The 22572-nt window shown below is 44.0% G+C and overlaps 1 protein-coding gene across 9 annotated transcripts in view; it reads left to right on the forward strand.

Annotated features, from left to right (window-relative positions):
- CAB39 (calcium binding protein 39) overlaps window positions 1–21254 on the forward strand; it is an 86528-nt gene extending 65274 nt beyond the window's left edge. Inside the window, exons 6-10 of one of the 9 annotated variants that reach the window (XR_004969318.1) lie at window positions 2458–2517; window positions 3778–3843; window positions 16389–16491; window positions 18626–19163; window positions 20918–21254. Coding sequence is in view for 8 of the 9 variants with exons in the window: in XM_036319419.1 (XP_036175312.1) it covers window positions 2458–2517; window positions 3778–3843; window positions 5796–5939; window positions 6654–6842 (459 nt within the window). In the remaining variant the exon portion in view is untranslated. Of the gene's footprint in view, window positions 1–2457; window positions 2518–3777; window positions 3844–5795; window positions 5940–6653; window positions 9203–16388; window positions 16492–16842; window positions 17074–18625; window positions 19645–20917 lie in introns of those variants that run through there. The other 8 variants (XM_036319420.1, XM_036319426.1, XM_036319425.1 and 5 more) reach the window with 8 other exon arrangements.
- The last annotated feature ends 1318 nt before the right edge of the window (window positions 21255–22572 follow it).

Below are 22572 nucleotides of genomic sequence, written 5' to 3' on the forward strand. Positions count from 1 at the left end.
CTTGGGTCCAGCTCCTACTTCAGTAGTCCCAACACACCCCATTTCTCTCTCTCTCTCTTACCAAGGTCATTGAGATTTGATTCCTAAATTGGCAATGATTTCCTGAGTTTCATGTTCTCTTTAAACCAGATGATAACAAGAAGACTCCCCTAGATGGGGAGAATGGACAATCCCCCTTTTCTTATGTGGCCCAACTGTGAGCCTCATGCTCCTACTTGAGATACAACCTCAGAGCAAATAGTCCCCTTACTCAGACCTGCAGTCAAATCAAGGCCTTTGCTTTTTAGAGCAATATTTTCTATCTGCCTGCTCCTAAGAACCCAGCCCCAAGTGAGAGCCACTGTCTCTCAGACCCCCACCTCTGGTCTTCTCCATGGTCAGATTATGACCGTGCAGTAAGCATTGGGCTTCTTTTGCTGTACTTCCTCATACTGGCCTCCAGAATGACATCCAGTCTCACACAGATCCTGACTCATTAATCCCTTAATTTGCTAATTCATATGTTTGTTCAGTTTGTTCCACAAGCCTCTCAGCACCTGCCCTGTGTTGAGTGTTGTTCTATAGGTGTGGGGTTCAGCAATGAGCCATACACACCCCCTAACTCTTGAGGCTCTTACACAGAGGAGACCACCATAAACAGACCACAGTAGCATGTTAAAAGGAAGTGATCTTAACAAGCATTCCTGGTACTTGCCCTTAACGTTCTCATGTTCCTCTCTCCCTTACATCTGGCCCCATGATATACTGAGATAATATCAATTCTCCTACCCCTGCCATCTCTCCTTCCCTATCTGGGTACCTCATAGCATTTCTTACCAGACTCTTAAGGTACTCAAATAAACTCCAGGGTTTCTGTTTTGCCTGTTTATTCCCTAAGGGGGATTTAGAATAAATTTGGTAGGTCTTTCCTGAACATAACAGTATACAACCTATCCAGCAGTTTAAACACCTGTAAATCTTTGGGGTAGAATTAGAAGCCTTCTTAACAAGCACACTTTGAACCTTGGTTAGTGTGACATTTTCCAAAACATATTCCCTGATGTTGGTTCATTCATTTATTAAATATTAAGCTCTTACTATGTGCTGGGCACTGCATAGGTGCTGGGGATTCAAAGATTTAAAACAGACTTGAGCCTTGTGTTTACAGAATGTGCAGTCTGGCACGAAACATTCATCAGGTCATCTCACAGATGAACAGTCATACCTGTGACCATGCTTGCATGCTGGTGGCCAGTCTGGAAGGGCTCCCTGTGGAAGTGACAAGTGGAGCTCCGAAGGTAGTAGGTACCTAGAGAGGGTCAAGCCTGTGCCATGGAGGCCTTTTCAGGGAAGGGTGCTAACAAAGCAGGCGACAGAGTTCCCTACAGAATCTCCTGCTGCCAGATGGAGCCCCATGAAGCAACCAGAGCTGTAGTGCTTTCCATGTCAGCTTGACCGTGGAACATTTCTCAGAGCTTTCCCATTTCCATAGCACTTGGATGTACTTAGGAAACTCTAGTTCAATGTAACCTTGGTAACTCAAACATAAATAGCAAAGAAAACGAGTTAAGGAAAGTTGGTTGTGAGAAGGAGATTATTGGCACCAACCTCTCCAGTAGGGGGCTCTAAAGGAATGTAATTCATTGATTGACCAAATATTGTCTGGCCATTCCTGCTGTCACATATTCCCTTCCCCCTTCCCCAACCCAACCTGGTGAGACCAATGCTAATCATTGCTAACTTCCAGGTCCTTGGAGGCAGGGACCACATCTTTCTTCTTTGTAACCCTAGCACTTAGAACGTTACCTGGCACATTGTAGATATTTTCTAAATGAATGATCCTTGACTTGTTTCCAGGGAAATCCGTGGGGTGAGACCTAAGCTCTGTTTTATAGTAATGCAGAGTTAGACTCGAGGTCTTACTGATTTTTGTTCCTACATTCCTGCAGTGTTATTCTGCTTACTTAGGAGCTGATGTTTATAAAATGACAGGGCTTTTCAAAAACATTTTACCTCTGCAAAAGGTTGCATTAGATATGAAACTGAATGCAATTGAATTTAGGAGGAAGGAAATGGAACTTCCAATACTTCTAATTAAAGAAATGTCCTTTTTCTCCACCAGGAGCAGTTTCAATTCGACATTTTATTACAGTTGTTTACTTTTTATTTCACTTCAATTCTTTATTCTCTTTTTTGAACATATATTCCCATTGCCTTATATGTTTGTTTTTAAATTTTTCCTGCTAAGAGTTATAGATGTGTGACTAATCATAAGCATTAAAATCACAATTTCAGATTATTGATTTTATTTACTCATACAAAATCATTATCCTCAATACAGTTCATGCTCAATTTAAGTATAGTAATTTTAACAACAGTTTTTATTAGGTAAAATGGCGTGGAATGTTTTAGGATTCTCTTTTCTAAAAGAACCTGAATGCGAGAACAACATTTTAACAGTATATTTCCTTTTTCTAGGATTTGCTTACAAGACATAAGTTGCTCAGTGCAGAATTTTTGGAACAACATTATGATAGAGTAAGTATATGAAATACTATTTCATAATAGCAAATTTTAAGTTTTATTATCAGAAATGAAAGGTTAAATTAGATTTTGTACGAGACTGTTTATTTTGCAAATGTAAAGTTTTAAGGTGGTGCCATAACCATTTCTCTACTGAAAGGAGGTATAGCGCTTTATCTGATTAGAAGCAGACTTTATCTGTTTGATTGACATGCTGCCATTTGGATCTTTTCTTGATTTAGAAGAGGAAAGTAAAGCACTTTGGTGCTGAATAATAATACACAGTTGAGATAAAAGAAAAATATTATTTGACTTCCTAACTCTCCTTTCCATTTGTGCTGCTAACAAATAGAGAGAAAGGGAAGCAGCACCTGATAGGTGAGACGAGCTCTTGCCTAGAGGCAGAACCCGGTTCTGCCCCTGCTCTGCAGCTGACAGCTTGTCACCACCAAGGCCATTACCACTGAGGACTCAGAAGCCTCTCCTTATTTCTAAAATGAGGACATTGGACTAGCCCAGCGGTGAGGTCCCTTCCAGCTTGAGTCAATGGATGTCAGACTTCCTGGTAATAGAGTCCCCTGAGATTTGTACATGATTCTAGTGGACACATATCAGTTCCTAAATCTGTAGCATTTTGCATTTTCCAGGCCTCTACTCATGCTGTGTCCTTCCCTTTTTATCCCCTAAGAATCCTTTCCTCCCCCCAATTCTAAGTGAAATCCCTCCCATTATTCAAGTTTGAGCCTGAGCCTACATTCTGTAGGACCTCTTCCAATATAACACAGTATGAGTTTCCTCTCTCTTCTGTTCTTAATTATTTTCTCTCCTTACTTGATGCGTTGAAAGAACAGGTAACTTTTCTCTTTGTATTTATGCTCTGGACTAGTTGAGTTCTCCTCTGTAACGAATATGAATTTTCTAATATAACACCAAGAAATGATAGCTGACTCGGAAACGGTCAGGGAAAGGGAGTTGTTTCGTGAATATGGAGTTTGGGTGACAGAAGAGGATCAGATTTAAGCTCTACTAGTATATGGGCCTCTCTAGAACTAGGAGGGGATCAGTCCCAAGAGCCCTCTTCACAGAGGTCATCAGCAGGTATCACCCTGAGGGTTTCTGAGCACCTTGGAGGAAGGGTGTGGAATAGGCTGGCAGAGGCGAGCTTGGGCAGTGATTGACCTTCGAGGTGTTAGAACTTCCACTCAGACTTTCTGACATTATCTATCCGTCTTCAAAAAACAAATAAATAACTCTGATATGTGTTTTTTGTCTTAGTTCTTCAGTGAGTATGAGAAGTTACTTCATTCAGAAAATTATGTGACAAAAAGACAGTCACTCAAGGTATGACAGTTATTTATTTTATCTAGTTCACATCTCTTCACCCTGTGTTTGAACTTTGGATTTGAGGAAAGGGGGTTATGCTAGTATGTGGGTCTTAGACCTTTAGATGAAAATATGTTTGTCCATGATCAGAATTTTTGTGGAAAGGGGTGGGGTTCAGCAGAGGTCCACACAGGGCTCCTGCCCGCCTCTCTGTAAGTTAGAGACCCCAAACGCAGCACACAGAATTTTGAAGAGGACTTTCTCTCTTAGCGATGCAGTGTTTTAGATTTTGAAGCATATTTTCAAAACTTAGAATCATGTCTGTTAGATGAAGACACTGCAGGTGCTATCTCCCCAGGATGGAACCCTAATGGCAGGGACTTGCTGTGTGAGGGAAGGGGGAGGAGTAAGCAGTGAGACTGGACCATAGACGGGTTTGGCTGCTCCGTATCAAAATAGGATATGAACAATTCCAGTAGAAGTTAACAGCGTGCTCAAGGTTACATAGCTCACAAGGAGCAGGGAAACAGGACGCGAACCCAGGCCGATCGTACCAGGACTAGCCCCTCCCCCACTCTGCTTCTGCCTCTGTCCACAAGGGCCACAGCTTGGCCCTCTCCCACTGCAGGCCACATCACCACACACTCGATCTGCACTAGATGTGGGCACTGATGGCGTGAAGAGGTGGCTGCCAAAGAAAATCTAGAATAAGCAACAACAATTGAAAAATTAAGGACTGATAAGGTATAACCAACCTCTGTGAATTCAGTAAGCCCTGAAGGCACAGGTTTCTTTTCTGCTTAACTGATGTTATTAGTGATGAGGAGTCACTAAGGAAGAAATGGAGTATCTTCAGGATACTTGGCTGAAGAAGGAATAGAAAAATTTTCATTTTTATCAGCCTTTCTGAATCAGATATGATAACTTTGGCATGTGTAGAAGTTAGTGTATGGAAAACTTCAGACATGATCCTTTTCCTATGAAATCCAGATAAATAAAATTTAAAAATAAAAAAAACAATTTTTAATTAAGCTAAGGTTTGTGGTTAGTTAACAGGAATTACCAAGAACTTCTAAACACTTTCTTCGATAGTTTCTTTTTTTTTTTTTTTAATATATATTTTTATTGATTTCAGAGAGGAAGGGAGAGGGAGGGAGGGAGAGAGGGAGGGAGGGAGAGAGAGAGAGAGAGAGAGAGAGAGAGAGAGAGAGAGAGAGAGAGAGAGGGAGATGGAAACATCAATGATGAGAGAGAATCATTGATTGGCTGCCTCCTGCAGGTCCCCCACTGGGGATTGGGCCTGCGACCCAGGCACGTGCCCTTGACCGGAATCGAACCCAGGACCCCTCAGTCCGAAGGCCGATGCTCTATCCACTGAGCCAAACAAGCTAGGGCGATAGTTTCTTTTTAGTGAGATAACACAAATGCTATTTAAAGAGCAGGCAGGCTCTGACAGTCTTAAATTTGGAGCCAAATGTGCCTGAATATTCTCTTCAGAGAGCAGTGTCAGACTCACCATAGGTTTAAATGCCCGAGGGAAAGGTGGGTGTTTGTGTAACGGACAGTAGGCACTCCATAGCTTCTAGGTCAGTGATGGCGATTCTTTTGAGCTCGGCGTGTCAGCATTTTGGAAAACCCTAACTTAACTCTGGTGCTGTGTCACGTATAGAAATTTTTTGATATTTGCAACCATAGTAAAACAAAGACATATTTTTGATATTTATGTTATATATTTAAATGCCATTTAACAAAGAAAAATCAACCAAAAAAATGAGTTCGCGTGTCAGAAGTGTCATAGGTTCACCATCACTGTTCTAGGTCATAGTTCGGTTCATTTCATCAGTCTTTGGGGGGGCCTAGTGATACTCTGTACTTAATAATGATGATTATTAAATGAATTATTTTTCAGACTTTGATTTTCCTTAGACTCTTAATGATAATGTAGAGTGATTCTTTAAATGTCTTCTCAGCTTCTCGGTGAACTATTATTAGACCGACACAACTTCACAATTATGACAAAATACATCAGTAAACCTGAGAACCTCAAATTAATGATGAATCTTCTACGAGACAAAAGTCGTAACATCCAGTTTGAGGCCTTTCACGTTTTTAAGGTAGAGTACTAAAACCACAAACAATATTTTCTCCTGAAGTAGTCAGTCTCATTTCGTTTACAAATTTCTGAAATAGTATTAGCCCCACTTTGGTAATCTAAGTGATACAATTCAGTTAATTTTCATGTTTTGTGTGGTACAACATTTAAACAGAAAAATAGACCCAGAAACAGGGTAATCATTTCAATTTGGGAACAGAATAAGTTTATTTACAAAGGAGTGCCATTTGTCTTAGAAAATTATTAATCACAAAGTTAAGGGGTAACCCGTATCTTAATGCTTTCTGTGGAGGTTTTTATTCTCAAAATTCATTTTGACCTTTTGTGCCCAGAAATCTTCTTTTTAAAATATATTTTATTGCTTTTTTACAGAGAGGAAGGGAGAGGGATAGAGAGTTAGAAACATCGATAAGAGAGAAGCATCGATCAGATGCCTCCTGCACACCCCCTACTGGGGATGTGCCTGCAACCAAGGTACATGCCCTTGACCGGAATCGAACCTGGGACCCTTCAGTCTCCAGCCCGATGCTCTATCCAGTGAGCCAAACCAGCTAGGGCTGTAAATCTTTTTTTTAATTTTCAAATTGTGAAATAAGATATCCTGAAGCACAAACCTCTGACTGAGTTATCCCGACTTCACGTGCCCAGGGAGGGAAGTTCTGGATGTGTCCTGCCTCGTTCTTTCCTGTAGCTGATGCAGATTTTTCTCCGGCAGGTGTTTGTTGCCAACCCTAACAAGACACAGCCCATCCTAGACATCCTCCTCAAGAACCAGACCAAACTCATAGAGTTCCTCAGCAAGTTTCAGAACGACAGGACCGAGGACGAGCAGTTTAATGACGAGAAGACCTATTTAGTTAAACAGATCAGGGACTTGAAGAGACCAGCTCAGCAAGAAGCCTAACTCCCCATAAACATCCGAAATATTAAATCCAAACCCAGCACCTGCTGTTAGCTCGTCAGCACCAGGCACTCTCACCGATTCATGAGGAACATTATGCTAGTCTGCTGTTAAGTGAACGGTTTTTCATTTTATCTTGTTTTGTTTTTTTAGTCCATCTTGGAGAACATAGCTGCTGCTTTCTTGCACACTAGAGCACACGTGGACTTTCTCTTGATCTTTGTGTCATTTCAGAATTCAGAGACCCTGTTTGCTGTAGGAGTTCTGAACATGGCTAGGTTCGTGAGGGCAAATGTAGGGGTGATAGTGTGACGGAGGGGCAGAAGGCGAGATAGGGTCAGATTAAACCTGCAGGTTTGCACTTATGTTAAAGAGCTGGGCGTGGATTCTTGGTGAGATTGTCTGCCTTCACTACAGGAAGATCGTGCAGCGCTGTATTTAGAATCAGGGGAACTGTACCCACGATGTGAGCTTTTGGGGTGGTTAAAGTTGACGTGCGAATAAATTGATACTGAAACTTAGCAACTTCTTAAAAGTGTGACGCTTCATAAGGTCATAAGGAAAATGTATATACGCTTTTCACGGCTTTCTAGAATTTTTTGACATTTGATTTTCTTGAGACTTGTAAACCTGGATATGTTGGAAGGTATTTGTTAATTTCCCTTTTGGAAGATCTTTTCAAACAGTAGAGCTAGCAGCGACACCTCGCATTTCATTTCAACAATGCTTACAGGTTTCTTTTGTATATAATTCTTAGAATGCTCATTTCTTTTAAATGATTTAATTTGTACAGCAGAGGAATGTTATTGTATTAGTATGTAACTATTACCTAATATTGAGTCTTTGCAAAAAAATGAATGCTCATATGTAATTGAAATACTTCAGATCACATGCAAATGCTGATTTAACATTTAAGTATCACAGCATTAAAAGACAAAAGTAAACCAATCCTTTGTATTCAGTTATCTAGTGGGGTGCCATCAATAGGGTACAATACAGACTTGGAACTCAGTCAGCCCTCTTTCCTGCATAGTACTGGCCTTATTCATTTAAAATGAGTTTCCTCAATCTATGGATGATACTGATTATGCGCAATTAACGCTGATTCTCTGTGTGGGAAACCTCAGTAGAGCACCTCTTCTTCTTTAGAGTAAGTCATCCAGTACAGTAGTTGTGGAACTGAATCATTAAACTTCGGCTTCTCTTAGGAAAAGAAGAGTTCCTAGTCACAGGTGTCCCATGGGGAAATTTATTTTTTTTTTAATGTTCTATTCCTTAATGCTGCAAATTATCAGTATTTATAAAGTAACTGATTTTGCACCACTTTTTGTTACTGTGACCACGGCAGAGCAACGTCTCCTAGGATATATCTATGTAAAGTTATTAGAATGGTATCTGTTCATCTTAGTGATACAAAGATCACAACTTACAATCAGAGTTTGCCAGTTTGAATTTAGCATGGCTGTGGCTGACTAAGAAATTTACATGATTATTCTTTGCTAGCCTCTCTTACTAATTGAATTATTTATCGGCCAGTAAAAAGAAACTCCCAAGTGATGCTTGGAGTTGCAGGTCAGCAGGTTGCAAGACCTCCTTCTAGGAACACCAGTTAGGAAAATAGCTCCAGAAAATATAGATGTATTTTATTCTATTTAATTAAATGGCAGTCGGCATTGGTTTTCCTGAGGCTGTCTTTACCAAAATCTGTGTAAAATCATTCATATTTTTCCATTGGAAGTAGGGGAAGTGATCTAAGCTTCTTGAGTTGAAAATATCAAGACGTTTGGGAAGGCAGACCTGGCCGTGAAGCCTCCTGGTTCTGTGTCCAGTGCTGGGTGTTAGGTTTCAGGGGAGAACAGTGATTACACCGGGTGGAAGGAAGGTTTCCTGCCAAGCTGGTTCTTAGAACTGGAAACAACAAACAGCTTCCACTCCGTGACGTCATCATAGCACTAGAGCGTGGAGGACAGTGAGGGCAGCATGTCAAAACACCGTGTGGTACATCGCATTGGAATCTGGACATAGTTAAGGTTTTGGGGTTGTTGTTTTTTTGTTTGTTTGATTTTAAACAAAAATGTGAAAACATTCAAAGTTGAAAAGTTGCATTTAAAGTTATGATCCTTTAATATATTCATGTTACCAAAACTGTTAAACTGGAGGTGTTTCTCTTTGTGTCATAAAGGTTTAATTTTACATAAGTCAGTTATTCCATGTGATTTTTAACCCTTAGAAAGAGGTGGAGATGGAAACACCTGTTAACAATGCCATGAGAGCATTTCCTTTCTCCTGAAGAAAAGTAATTTCTTATCAGACTATGGCTGGCCCTGTAATTTAAATTAAAATAAAATTTTGGAGAAACAGCATTGTGCATGTTGAGATGTCATACAAATTGTTGCATTCGTGTCGCTATGAACAGCCCCATCAGGAGACATGAGGACAGCTTTGCCACAAACTGGAACCATACACACTCCTCTGTCTGTTTTTTTCCAGGGTTTTATTTTTGGTGTCAAACATGATTTTCACTTATAGTATAGGGCTCACAGCTGCCACACCCTTCCTTCCACAGTTAAATATCATTAGGCCTTTTGCTAGCATCGCTTTGACACCGTGGCTTTGGGGGATCCTTTCTCTTCATTTCTGTGACCCTTTATTCTGAATACTCTAAGGTAAAACTAAAGCCCTGGGCAGGAGTGTTTATAAGTAGCTAGAGTGAAGCTACAATGAAGGTGAGAGAATACAGAAGCACGGTGTTCAATGGCACCTGGGCGAAGCTGTGACCTCAGGCTGCCTGTAACGGAGCCACAACCTGCCCTCAGTTATTTCCACCCTTGTCATGAGTGGGACCCCATTGTCAGGTGATGGCAAGGGATATGCTCTTGCCAAGAACACAAGATGTCTGGATGGCATCTTGTTATCTCTTCTAGGTGGTTCTCCAAAGATGTCAGGGTCCCTGAGGTCAGAACTTGTGACTCTGCCCTTTCTCTGAGGCGGCTTCATGCCTTAGCACAGGTTCTGCTTCCTACCAGTGGGCAGTCAGGTGTCCCCTCTCTCTGTCAAACACACAGAAACAGCTTGGGCCGCTCTGTAACGTGTGGCTATTCTGCCTTCCTTGTCTATGAGGATCCAACAAGACAGTGACTGACAGCTCTGAGGCTGCAATGCCGCACAGCTTGTGCGTTCTGGGGCTAGCGCCCCTCCAAGGTGGTGAGTAACGCCCCCCCCCACACACACACACACACTATAATCTGAAAGTGATCTTGGTTGGCTCCCAAAACCAGCCCTGGGAGAAGACCTCCCTCAGGAGCAGACTGAACACACCTCACCAGCTCCACCAAGAAAGGACCATCCGCCTCCGCCTGCTGACACTTCGCTTTGGTCAACCCACATTCCAGCATCAACGCATAATTTATACGGGCAAAACTTCCCAACCTTCTTGTAGGGACTTCTGCTCCCAGAGTTCATGCTGACCAGAGATGGTGGTAATGGCTGCACAGGCGAGTCTCTCCACAGCTGACATGACAATGACCTTGCTCATGGTTGGTCCCTGTGTGGTCCTCGGGCGAGGGCAGATGTCTGGCCTGTCGGGGACCTAGGTCTTCCCCGGGGACCACCAGGTGTCTGTGCAGAAGAGTGCCCTCTGCAGTTGGTGAAATTCTTTCATCCAGTAGAACTTCGGGAAGACAGTGGAGATTTGGGGGGAAGCTTTATATTTTCAACATTCTCTACAAAATGAGCTTTTGCTCATCAGAACTCCCAGTCTTGGTAATACATTTTTATCACCTAAATACTTGGTGTGCCATGGAAATAACAAGATCCTGCTCCAGTTTTCAGTAGCTGGGTCTTCCATTTGGTGGAAATTCAGCCGGAGCGGTGGACAGTGCCACAGCCCAGCCCAGGGGAAGATTCCAGACAAGGCTGCTCCGCAGCTGGCTCCCCCCAACCCACACACACACACGCACACCTCATGGCTGCCTGGCACACTCCTCCACACACCAAAGGTCTGCGCATCTCCCCACCTTTGAAAATCTCACTTGTATGGAGGCAATGAGGGCCCCACACAACCCATATAGCACCTTCTTGTGCTCAGCTGACTGCGTGGTCCTGCGCTCTCCCCAGCCATTGGGCTGTCCATCCCGCCCGGGACTGGCATCCACTGGGGATGAGTGGGGTTAGGTGCTGAGCCCCATCATATGAGCACACTAAGAGGACCTAGCAGTGCCCCGCCCCACCCCCTTGGCACCCTCTTCTGCCTCTGAAAGCTATGTATTGCAGCCCAGGGCTCCAGACGCGCAGCTGGTGTCACCAGAAGCAGCCCCGACCCCCGTGTCCTGGACCCCGACTGGGGGTGCTCGCCAGCAGACAGCTCCAAGGACACCGCAGGAATGGTTTAATGGCATATCTTTTATCTGACTCTTTCCTTCCCCTGGCTCATATCTCACACTGTACCAGGACTTCCTGGGATCAAGTCCCAAATAAATGACTAGCGTTCAAACCTTTGTCCCAGGCTCTACTTCTGGGGAAACCCAAACTAGACGTGCTCATTTGGTTTCTTCTAACCCAGAGGCATGAGCAGCCATGCCTGTGGTCAGCCGCATGGAGGAGGCCATGGGATGCAAAGCACTGCTGCCCCCCACCCTCTCGGGAAGCACATGCGCATCAAAGCCTGACTCACAACAGGTACCTGTGGCCCAGCACAGCAAGGCCTCTTGCGACCACAGCTTCTGCTGCCTGAGGCCAGGCCCAGGCCGCCATCCCCCACTCCCCAATACCCAGCCAGCTGAAGCCTTCAGACTCTCAAAAGCAGCTGGACAGGCCACACCTCTGCACAGAAATTACTCTTTACGGCCATCAAAACTGGAAAATGCCTAATTCCCTCATGATTTCTCTCCTTCTAAAAAACTTTCTTGAAAAATGTAGTAGACTTGGATGGAGAAGGTTAGCAAATACAAAATTACTGCACAGTTTGGAATTGGGGCAGAGTTAGGAAAGAAAAGTCCAGATCTAGGTAAGAATTGGGAAGGGGGATCTGGAGAAGGGGCTGGTTCATGTGCAGCCTAAGCTCAGACTACTCCCAGCCCGGCCAGCCGAGGGCCCTCCTCCAGCTTGTCCAGCATGCAATGCTTTACTTTAAAACGTCCACTGGGTGGCAGTAGGGCTGCTCGTTTCTAGCAGCCACTGAGCCTGGGGCCAGGGCCTTCATAGAGGGTAAAAGGAAGGTGGCAGCCACCAAATGACCTGAGCCCAGTGTGTGTGTTGTGTGCCAAAGCTTCCTGGGTGTCGTTTTGAGCAAAAGGAGTGGATAGTCAAGAGATGTTTTTTTTAAAAAAAGAGACAGATGTGTGATAAAGATTATAAAATGTGACAGAACGCAGGTGGTAGGATGTGGTGGGGTTTTTATTTTATTTTTTAGAAGAGTTTTAGATTTGCAGAAAAATTGAAAAGATAGTACAGAGTTTCCATAAAGCAGGCCTGTTTCTCTTATTACTGATGTCTTAGTTTGGTACCTCTGTCATAATCAATGGACCCATAAAATCTATACTTTATTCAGACTTCCTTAGTTTTCCCTAATGTCCTTTTCTGTACCAGGACCCCGCACGACATTTCCTCATCATGTCCCCATGGGCTCCCCTGGCTGTGAGCCTCTCAGACTTGCCTTGCTTTTGATGTATTTGAGCTCTACCAGGCAGGCAGATTGCAGCATCCCCCGTGGCTGGGATATTTGTCCGGTGTTTTTCTCATGATTAGAATGAGACTGCATTTTGGGAAGAGGACCACACAAATCAAATGCTGTTGTCATCGTATCACATTGAGGGTGCACAGCACCATGGCCCCGGCTGAGGAAGGTGTTGCTATGTGCATCGCACACTCCAGGATGGGGTGGACTCCACCTCCTTGACAGCATCAATTATTTGGAATTTTTTGCATAGGAGGTTGGTCTCTTTTCTCCCATTATATCATATTCCCCTGTAAAATTCTTCCAGTTTTCTGTATGCTTAAAATTTTTTATAATGAAACTAGGGGCCTGATGCATGAAATTCGTGTGGAGGGAGGCCTCAGCCTGGCCAGCACCCTCTTGCAATCTGGGACTCCTCGCTCCTAACCGCCTGGCTCACGGTTCCTTAGCACTGCCACGGAGGCGGGAGAGGCTCCCACCACCGCCACTGCGCGGCTTCTGGCTGAGCGGTGCTCCTGCTATGGGAGCACACTGACCACAGGGGGCAGCTCCTGCATTGAGCATCTGCCCCCTGGTGGTCAGTGCACATCATAGCGACCGGTCATTCTGATCATTCCGCCTTAAGGATCGCTGGGCTTTTATATATATAGATGGTGGAAACAAAATAAGTGATATTTTTAAAAAATGGCTTGGGGAAAGGGAGTAATTACACCCAGTACATGTCACTGAATACAAGGCAAAAGGTCTTCAGTGTGTGAGGGGACTGCCCAGGACCGCTGTACATGGATGTCCAGAAGCCCAGAACTCCTAGGTCCAAAAAAGAACTCACACAGGCCCACCCGCCAGGCCCGCCCAAGCTCAGGGCTCTAGTTTCTTTTCTTTTTTAAAAAATATATTTTTATTGATTTCAGAGAGGAAGGGAGAGGGAGAGATAGAAACATCAATGATGAGAGAATCATTGATCAGCTGCCTCCAGCACCCCCCTTACTGGGGATTGAGCCCCACAATCCGGGCATATGCCCTTGACCGGAATGGAACCTGGGACCCTTCAGTCTGTAGGCCGATGCTCTATCCACTGAGCCAAACCAGGTAGTGTGGGGCTCTAGTTTCTTGCATCAATAATCATCCTCAATTCCTTGCCTTCCTGCTCACCTCCTCCTCCCAAGTAATCGACAGCAAATTTTGTTTGTTATGCCTCAAAACCAGATATGCTTCACATCATATGTAATCAGAGAAATGCAAATGAAAACAACAATGATACCCTACACGCCTATTAGAATGACCAGGATTTGTAGGGCAGTGAGAATATCTGCATGCCACTGTAATGATGGATATATGTCACTACACATTTGTCCAAACTCATAGAATATACACCAAGAATGAACCCTAAGATGAACTATGAACTTTGGGTGATTATCCACTGTAACAAAGTACCACTCAGCTGGGGGATGTTGATAGTGGAGGAGGCTGTGCATCTATGGGGGTAAGGGGTTTATGGGAATTATCTGTACCTCTTAATTTTGCTGTGAATCTAAAACTCTAAAAAAATTTAATCTTTTTTTTTAAACCAGAGACCATTAACAAAGAGTGGAAACCACCAACTCTTTCCTTGGGCTTAAAATAGAGGCTTTTAGAAAAGAATGCTTCAAAAAGAAATATAAACATTCAGAACAAGCTGTGCTGATGGCTAGCATTAAAGAAGAATCCAGTCTTTAGAGGATGCATCAAAACGCATCTAATAGTACCTGCAGCCAGAACAGCCTTCAAAATACATCAGAAGGATTAAAAAGACACTTTAGACAGGGCTAAAAGGTGCTTTGGATGAAAATGATCTTCACGAATGTGTGAGCTGCTTTCCCAAGAAGCAAAGAAGGGGAAGGGAGAGTGATGAATGTATCAAACAAAATGAAATATTAGAAAACTGAAAAAAAAATCAGATCAAGCCTCTATGTAGCTACTCGCTAACGAGGACTCATTAGGTGGCCTTCTTGGGAGAACACTAACATGGATGATGGGAACTTGGATTGGATGTAACGCATGCACCAGAAACCGAGTTCCTAAAATATTTTGAAGAAACTGATTGATGTCACTCAAAGGGTTATTTTAACTCTGGCCCGTGTGGCTTAGTTGGGTGAGCTGGTTCCATGCATCAAAAGATCATCAGTTCAGCCTGGCTGGCGTGACTCAGTGGTTGAGCGTCAACCTATGAACCGGAGGTCACGATTGGATTCCCAGTCAGGGCACATGCCCAGATTGTGGGCTCAATCCCCATTGTGAGGTGTGCAGGAGGCAGCCGATCAATGATTCTCTCTCTCCCTCTCCCTTCCTCTCTCTCTAAAGTCAATAAAAACATCTTTTTTAAAAATAAAGGGTTATTTTAAAACACTTAAAAATAAATCAAATATACATTAAATTAGTGAAGAAAATGAAGTAATCAATACACTTATAGTTAAAGTCTTCAAACTGAGAAAGCTTTACTGAAGTTAGGAAAACACCAAGGGAGGGCAGTAGCACCAGCATAATTTCAAGTCCTCCCTGAATAACAGCAAGAAAAATAAATGAGTGTTCACCAAGTATTCAATCTAGAGACGACGTGCCCTTTACCGTTAGGGGAGAATCGCTCCAAAGCAGATGGCGCGATCAGCCGTGCTGGGCACCCGCAGAGTACAAGCCGAAATTCCGTCAGAAAAATTCAAAAGAATCACGGCTCTCACAGAAGCCAGCTTATTTCTCATACAAGGAAAAGCTCATTATAATGGGCTGAGAGCTCTGTTGGCTGAAAGAAACCTTGATAATTTGAGAAAAGAACATTCATACATCAGACAAAAGTTACTGAGGAAGAATGTTAATATTTTGAAAATTAACGTTACATCCCAGATGTTCCAAATGGACATCTGTAGAGGCCAAAAGGACAACTAGAGAGGGTTGCAGGTCATGGTGGATTAGAGCCCACCCTAATGACTTCATTTTAATGTAATTGCCCCTTCAAAGACCCTATCTCCACCTAGAGTCATATTCTGAGATACTGGGGGGTTAGGATTTCAACATATGGGTGGGGGTGGGGCATGATTTAGCCCCTAATACTAAGTGTTATTAATTCCTAGACTTGCTCTTCTGTACTAACAATAATTACAGCAGAAAAAACTCCGTAAGCCCGGCTGGCATGGCTCAGTGGTTGAGCGTCGACCTATGAACCAGGAAGTCACGGTCCAATTCCCAGTCAGGGCACATACCTGGGTTGCGGGGCTTGATCCCCAATGTGGGGCGTGCAGTAGGCAGCCGATCAATGATTCTCTCTCATCATTGATGTTCCTATCTCTCTCTCCCTCTCCCTTCCTCTCTGAAATCAATAAAATATATATATATTTTAAAAGTCCTTAAGCACAGCCCGAAAGAGAGCTTAAGGTCTAAAGAGAAATGCCTCCCTCTCACAAGCCAAAGCTGCCAACATCCATGTCCCTAAACGAATACAATTTGCTGGGCCTGCAGCCCCCCCTTCTCCCTGTGGACAAACAGGAACTTCACCCTCACCTTGTGGGTGAGACATAACTTCATTGAGAAATATGAATATGAAAGGATGGACAGGCAACAAGGACACATTTAGTCCACTTCTTTCCTGATGTATTTTCTATAAGTAATATAGAGGTAGAATTTGACAAGAGGGGGTTGATCTGTAGTGCACCCATCTTCACACGCTCAGTCCTCCTCACTCATCTCTCCATTTCAGTGCAACTCCTCAGAGCAGTCTGCCCTGACCCCTCGCCAGGGATGGCCACCCCCCCCCCCCTCTCTATTCCTGAGCTATTCAAAGAACTTCACACTCTTGGAAATAATCACAGTTATTTACTTGATTGGCTTTTGTCTCCTTTCACTAGAACATAAGACGCAAGGAACCGGTAGAGCTCTCTCTGTCTGGGTTCACCTCTGAATCCCCAGCCTATCAAGTAACATACCCTCCAACGGGTGTTGAGTGGATGAGTAAGTAGCTGCTACATTTTAAAGAGTCGATTTGGCTTTAGAGTGACTTTTTTATATCCATCTTTCTAATTGTATTTTGTTGAATCTGAAATGTTCAGAATCTTTTGCCTTCCTTCACGGGAGGTGGTGACTCCAACAGCTGGCAGGGAAGGGGAGTCTGGGGAGGTGATGTTAAAATGGAATTATTAGCAGAACCGAGGCCCTGGGGGTGGCCGCTCTGAACCTCCCAAAGCAGCCAGAGGCAGGCGGACCCGGAGCGTGGCCACCACGGGGCTCCCAGTAGCAGGAGGGGCCTCCCGCTGCCCACCGCCACCTCCAGTTCTCCGTCCCCATGCCTCTCACTCTCTCCAGGTACCCGGCCGCAGGAAGAGGGGCTCGGCCTACGATGCTGTCCCCAGGAAGAAATATGGAATTCCTAGGAATCGATTTTATGACCTAAGTGAAGAAAAGCACAAAACTTTACTGGGGGCCATAAGCTGAAAGTAAATGGAAAAACCAAACCATGTTCCTGGGCAGGAATGCCGTCTCTCCCCCAAATTAAAGTAAATCCAATAAAAATTCCAACAGGTTTTTGTAGACAAATGGGAAAATCATTCTAAAATTTGTCTCAAGTAGGCAATGTATTACAATTGTCAAGAACTTTAAAGTAATGATGAACAATTTCGATGTTCTGTGTATATAGCCACGCTAGGAGAAAATACTGGTGAATATATAAGTTTAAAGGGGAGAGAGTCTAAGTGCTCAGGCAAGGAAGAAATCATAATGGAAAATTTGAGGGATTTATATGTCAAAATAGTCATGACATATGTAATGTCACATATGCATGAATGCAACAAAAAGGCAGGTCTCAAAATGGAAAAATACCAGTGAGTTCTGATGGATAAAGCTAATATTCTTTTTTTAAATATATTTTTATTGATTTCAGAGCAGAAGGGAGAGATAGAAATATCAATGATGAGAGAGAACCATTGATTTGCTGCCTCCACTCCCCGCCCCCCTCCCTCCTCCCGCCTCCCCCCTCCCCCTCCCCCTCCCCCCTCCCCCTCCCCCCTCCCCCCTCCCCCTCCCTCCTTCCCTCCCCTTCCGCTTACTGGGGGTCGAACCCGCAACCCGGGCATGTGCCCTTGACGGGAATTGAACCTGGGACCCTTCAGTCCGCAGGCTGACGCTCTATTCGCTGAGCCAAACCAGCCAGGGCAAAGCTAATATTCTTAATGTACAAAGGGTCTTCTCTATTTTTGTGAAGATAAACACGCGAACAGAAAAACTGGGAAAGCACACAGGCAGCGCTTGATAGGGTAGGACCTAGAGGCCCTTGGCCAGGGCTTATTATGAATGAACGTATTGTGGGGCTTATTGGGGCGGGGCGGGGGGGTACCGTATTATGAAGAAACTGGGAAGTCAGCAGGTTTTAGGCAGAGGTAGGGCGTGGTCTGATTGACGTTTTAAATGCGCCCTCTGGCGGCTGCAGGGAGAACAGAGTTTGGGGGGACTGGGGGAGGGACGCATTGGAGAGACCCTGGGAAGGTCCAGGTGAGAGGCCAGCTAAAATGGTCCAGAAGAGAGGATGGTGGGGACCAAAGTGGGAGAAGCGGTCCAGTCTGGATAGATTTTGGAGACAGAGCCCAGGGAACTTGCTGATGGATTCGGTGCGGGGATTAAGACAGAGAGAGGTGACACGGATGTTCATGAATAGGAGAGAATGTTTAATTATGCCCAAAGCATTCCTTTTATTTTGCTGTTGTAACACACTGTAAGTTTTGTGGCAACACGAATTCCTTATTGCGGAGTTCTGTGACTCAACAGAACAGGTGGCTCTGCTGTTTCCTCTGCTCCTGGTCTAACTCGGTCAAAACGAGGTGCCCACCTCGTTGGGCTCTTTACCTGGAGGCGCTGGGGCATGGCAGCCATGGGGGAAGAGGGCCTTCCAGGCTCATTCAGGTTGGGGGCAGATTTCAGTTCTGTGTGGTACTAGGACTGAGGTTTCTGTTTTCCTGGGTTCCCGTTTCTCTCAGTGTGTGACAGTGGGGAATTGTAACCCACCCCACCATTCTCTTGAGGTTGTTTCTGTAAATGCTGAATCTGACTAAGAGGCAGCTTGTAGGTAAACAGCAGGTTTGTATACGAATCCTAGGAACTAACTCCAGAAGATACAGACTCCGACCTTCAGTCATCCCAGTTCTGGGGGATTTGCTGACCTTCAACCGTAGAGTTAGGATGACGAAGACCAGAAGACCATCATTTGACCAGTTTCGAGGTCCTTCCGAAATGGGCTGTGCTGGTCTGCACATAGAGAACTTTCCAACCTCCTTCCCTTGATCTCTTTGTTCTGCTTTCCCTCTCCCTCCTTATAAAAACCTCTGCCTGCACTGAGATGTTAAGATGGTCTTTGTGACAAGAGTCCCCCATATTCTCAGATGTGTGACTGGAATAATCCTCTTTGCTGTTTCACCAGCACCTGTCTCACAAGTTTGGCTTGTACCCTTGGTTTCAGTAACTAGCGCTTTAAAGGCACCATGGTTCCTTGTCCCATTGCCCCTCCCCCATCTACATACCAGCAACACCATTTCCAGACCTCCTCATGCTTCAGATCTCCGTGAATTTTCTGCCACCTCTCTCTCACTCGAGCCAGAGGAAGTGCTCTGCCTTTAAGGACTCGCGTGGTCACTCAGGTAAAACCAGAATAATTTCCCTATTTTAAGGTTCATAATCTTAATTACTTCTATAAAGTTCCTTTCACCGTGTAAGGTAACAAATTCACAGGTTCCAAAGGTTAGGCCATGGCTATCTTGATGGGGGGAGGGGGCATTCTGCCTACCTACCACATGAGAAAATGCTGAAACTAAAGAGAAGAAAAAAAAAGCAAGATATTAACCAGAGCTTCTCATCTTAGACTGGATAATTGTTGTGGGGACTGTCCTATACACAGCACAGTAGCACCTAAGTTGTAACAAACCCTAGAGGACAGTAGCACCTAAGTTGTGACAAACCCAAGTTGTGACAAACATTGCCAAATATTCCCCAAAGGTCAAATCACCTGTTAACATAAAAAAAAACATTGAAACCTGTAAAGAATTTTGGTGAGTTTATTTGAGCCAAACTGTCGACATATGCCAGGAAGCAGAACCTCAATGAATTGAGATAATGCTCCGGAGAATGGCGGGGTTACATTTATATTTATACATTCCAATCAAAGGAGGAACATAGGTGGGTTACATGAAATTCATTGGTGATAGATTAAGGAGGTGGGATTAAGCGAGGGGGGGGAGGGACCTCTGGGATTGGATAAAAAGTAAGATGGGCACATACTTAGGTGGGTGCAGGAACAAGTAACATGATGATGAAGGAATTTGTGGTATCTGTGCTGGGGCCCAGCACATTTGGTTGTGCCCCAGGGGCTCCAGGTACAGGGAAGTCACAAGTTACCCAGACATCCCAAGGGTATGTTATCATAGATGCAAAAAGACAGATAGGCTCAGTTAAGGTAAAGGTTGACCTTGTCAGTGGTGAAGATCCCGGCCTAGGACATAACTGCCCACCATAACTGCTTTTAGTTAAAGTTTAATTTCAGACCATCCTTTGTGGTTACTTTAGGTCTCCGAGTCTGCAAGAATGCCATGCAGGCCTCCCCTGAGCTTGTCAGGTCAGCATGTGGCCCCTTTCAGCCACACACTCCTAGTGAGATCTCCCCCCCCCTCTCTCTCTCTCTCTTCTCTCTCTCTCATCCCAATTTAGTGAAACACATACATACCACACACACATTCACATATAGAGTGAAAAATAACAAAGTACTAAGTGGTTGTTGTGGGTTTTGTCATGATAGTTGTCTTATTTTCTTTATGTTTTTTAAAGTTTGAATAGCTATTACTTTTAAGCATTATTTTGCAAAGCAATTTCTCTGTGTCTTTATTCTTGGAAGTTCTACTTGGCAGTACTTCGCTGTTCATCTAATGTACCATTGAATTTCTGTATCTCATTTCATAACTAAAAGTATGTTTCTCTCTTTTGTCAGATTTTTGTGTCAGAATATATAATCTACGCCTAAAATTAATTGAAGCACCAACATAACTCGCTGTTCCTTTAGTTTGAAAAAACCATCCAATTAGTGGTCTGGCTGCTCAGAGCCTTTTTTTTTTTTTTTTTTTTTTTTTTGAGAGAATTGCTTGAGAACTTTTTTCAGTATTTTCCTTGATTATAGGACATTATTATTTTCTTCTACTTCTTGAGTCCATTTTGGCCATTTTACTTTTCCGTAAAATCATCCACTTTGGAACATTCATATTTATTTAATATGAGTATATATCGCATATTATAACATGTAATAACCACTTTATCTGTGGTTATATCTTCTTTTTCATATTAATATTTTCTACCTTATTTATTAATTAGATTTTCTGGAGATTTGTCTCTTTTTACTGTATTTCAGAGGAACTATCTCTTCAATATACTTATCAGGTACAAAAATTAAAAATGGAACTACCATAGGAACCAGCAATTCCACTATATCCAAAGGAAAGGAAATCAGTATCTTGAAAAGACATGTACACTCCCGTGGTCATTGTAGCATTATCCACAAAAGCCAAGACATGGAAACAACCTAAGTATCCACTCATGGATGAATGGATTTAAAAAATGTGGTGTGCCTGGATACAATGGGATGTTATTCAGCCATAAAAAAGAATAAAATCTTGCCATTTGTGACAACATGGGTGAACCTAAAGGATGTCATACTAAGTGAAATAAACCAGACAGAGAAAGATGGACACTGTATTATCTCATTTACATGTGGGATCTAAAGTAGTTGAACTCATAGAAGCAGAGAGTAGGATGGTGGTTACCACAGGCTGGTGGATGGAGGAAATGACATGTTGGTCAAAGGGTACGAACTTCAAGTTACAAGATGAATTACGTTCTGGGGAGCTGACAGAACTCTGAGGGTAGTGGCTATACCTTTGTCTGAGATCACTGCATCCCCAGCAAGCCCCTAGGCCCTGACCATTGAAGGTTAACTATAACTGTAAGTCTCAAATAACCAGCCTTTACATGGTCATAAACCAGATACCCTTTAAGAACAACACTGAATTACTCAATTTGGAGAAAGGTAAACACATGTAAAAGTTCACATTGGGGGTTTTAGTTTTAAAATGAACTATTGTGGGGGTTGATTCCAGGAAACCTTCCCACTGGAGCCAATCCCACTCCTCAACCTGGTTGATGGGGAGGCGGGGGCGGGGATGGGGGGGTGGGGGGGAGTCACAGGAGAGGGCATGGCCAAGCAGCCCAAAGGCATCCCAAGTAAGATGAGGATTAACCCTAGCCAGTCTTGTTCAGTGCTTAGAGCGGCAGCCTGTGGACTGAAGGGTTTGGGGTTCAATTCGGTCAGGGCATGTGTGGGAGGCAACCAATCGATGTGTCTCTCTTCCATCAATGTTTCTCTCTCTGTGTCCCACTCCCTTCCACTCTCTCTAAAAATCAGCGGGGGAAATACCCTCTGGTGAGGATTAACAACAACAACAACAACAACAACAACAACAACAAAATGAAGAATAAAAACCAGGTGGAGGTATGAGGACAGAAGCCAGATCCAGCTAGGATGAGTGTGGAGAAGGATGAGGAAATGGAGACCGAATTTTCTAGAAGTTTGGCTAAGGAGAAAATGAGAGAAATAGAGTAGCAAGGGGAGGGGACAAAGGGTCAAAGGAGTTGTTTTGTTCTGTTTTCTTCCAAGGTTAATGCAAGCATGTTTCAGAACTGATAGGATGGAGGGGAGAGCTGAGGCTGGAGTAGAGGGCCATCCCTGATGGGTTGGGGATGGGACATGACTGAGGCCTTAAGAATCCTCACCAAGAAGGTGGAATGAATCTAAGAGAAGAGCAAAGACAGACACCTCCTCCAACCTGAAGGGCCAAAAGGGACCACAGTAACCACAGGGGCAGCTGCTGGTGGGGGGCCTGGCCAGCGGCACGAGGGTGTTCTCACAGGATGGCTTGGGATTCTCGGTGGAGAGGTGAGTTCCGCTGCTGAGGAGAGAGGAGAGGGCGGTCTGCAGAGGACAGGACAGGAAGAGGCAGTGAGAGGGTG

The sequence above is a fragment of the Myotis myotis genome, unplaced genomic scaffold, assembly GCF_014108235.1.
Source record: "Myotis myotis isolate mMyoMyo1 unplaced genomic scaffold, mMyoMyo1.p scaffold_m19_p_8, whole genome shotgun sequence".
NCBI lineage: Eukaryota > Metazoa > Chordata > Mammalia > Chiroptera > Vespertilionidae > Myotis > Myotis myotis.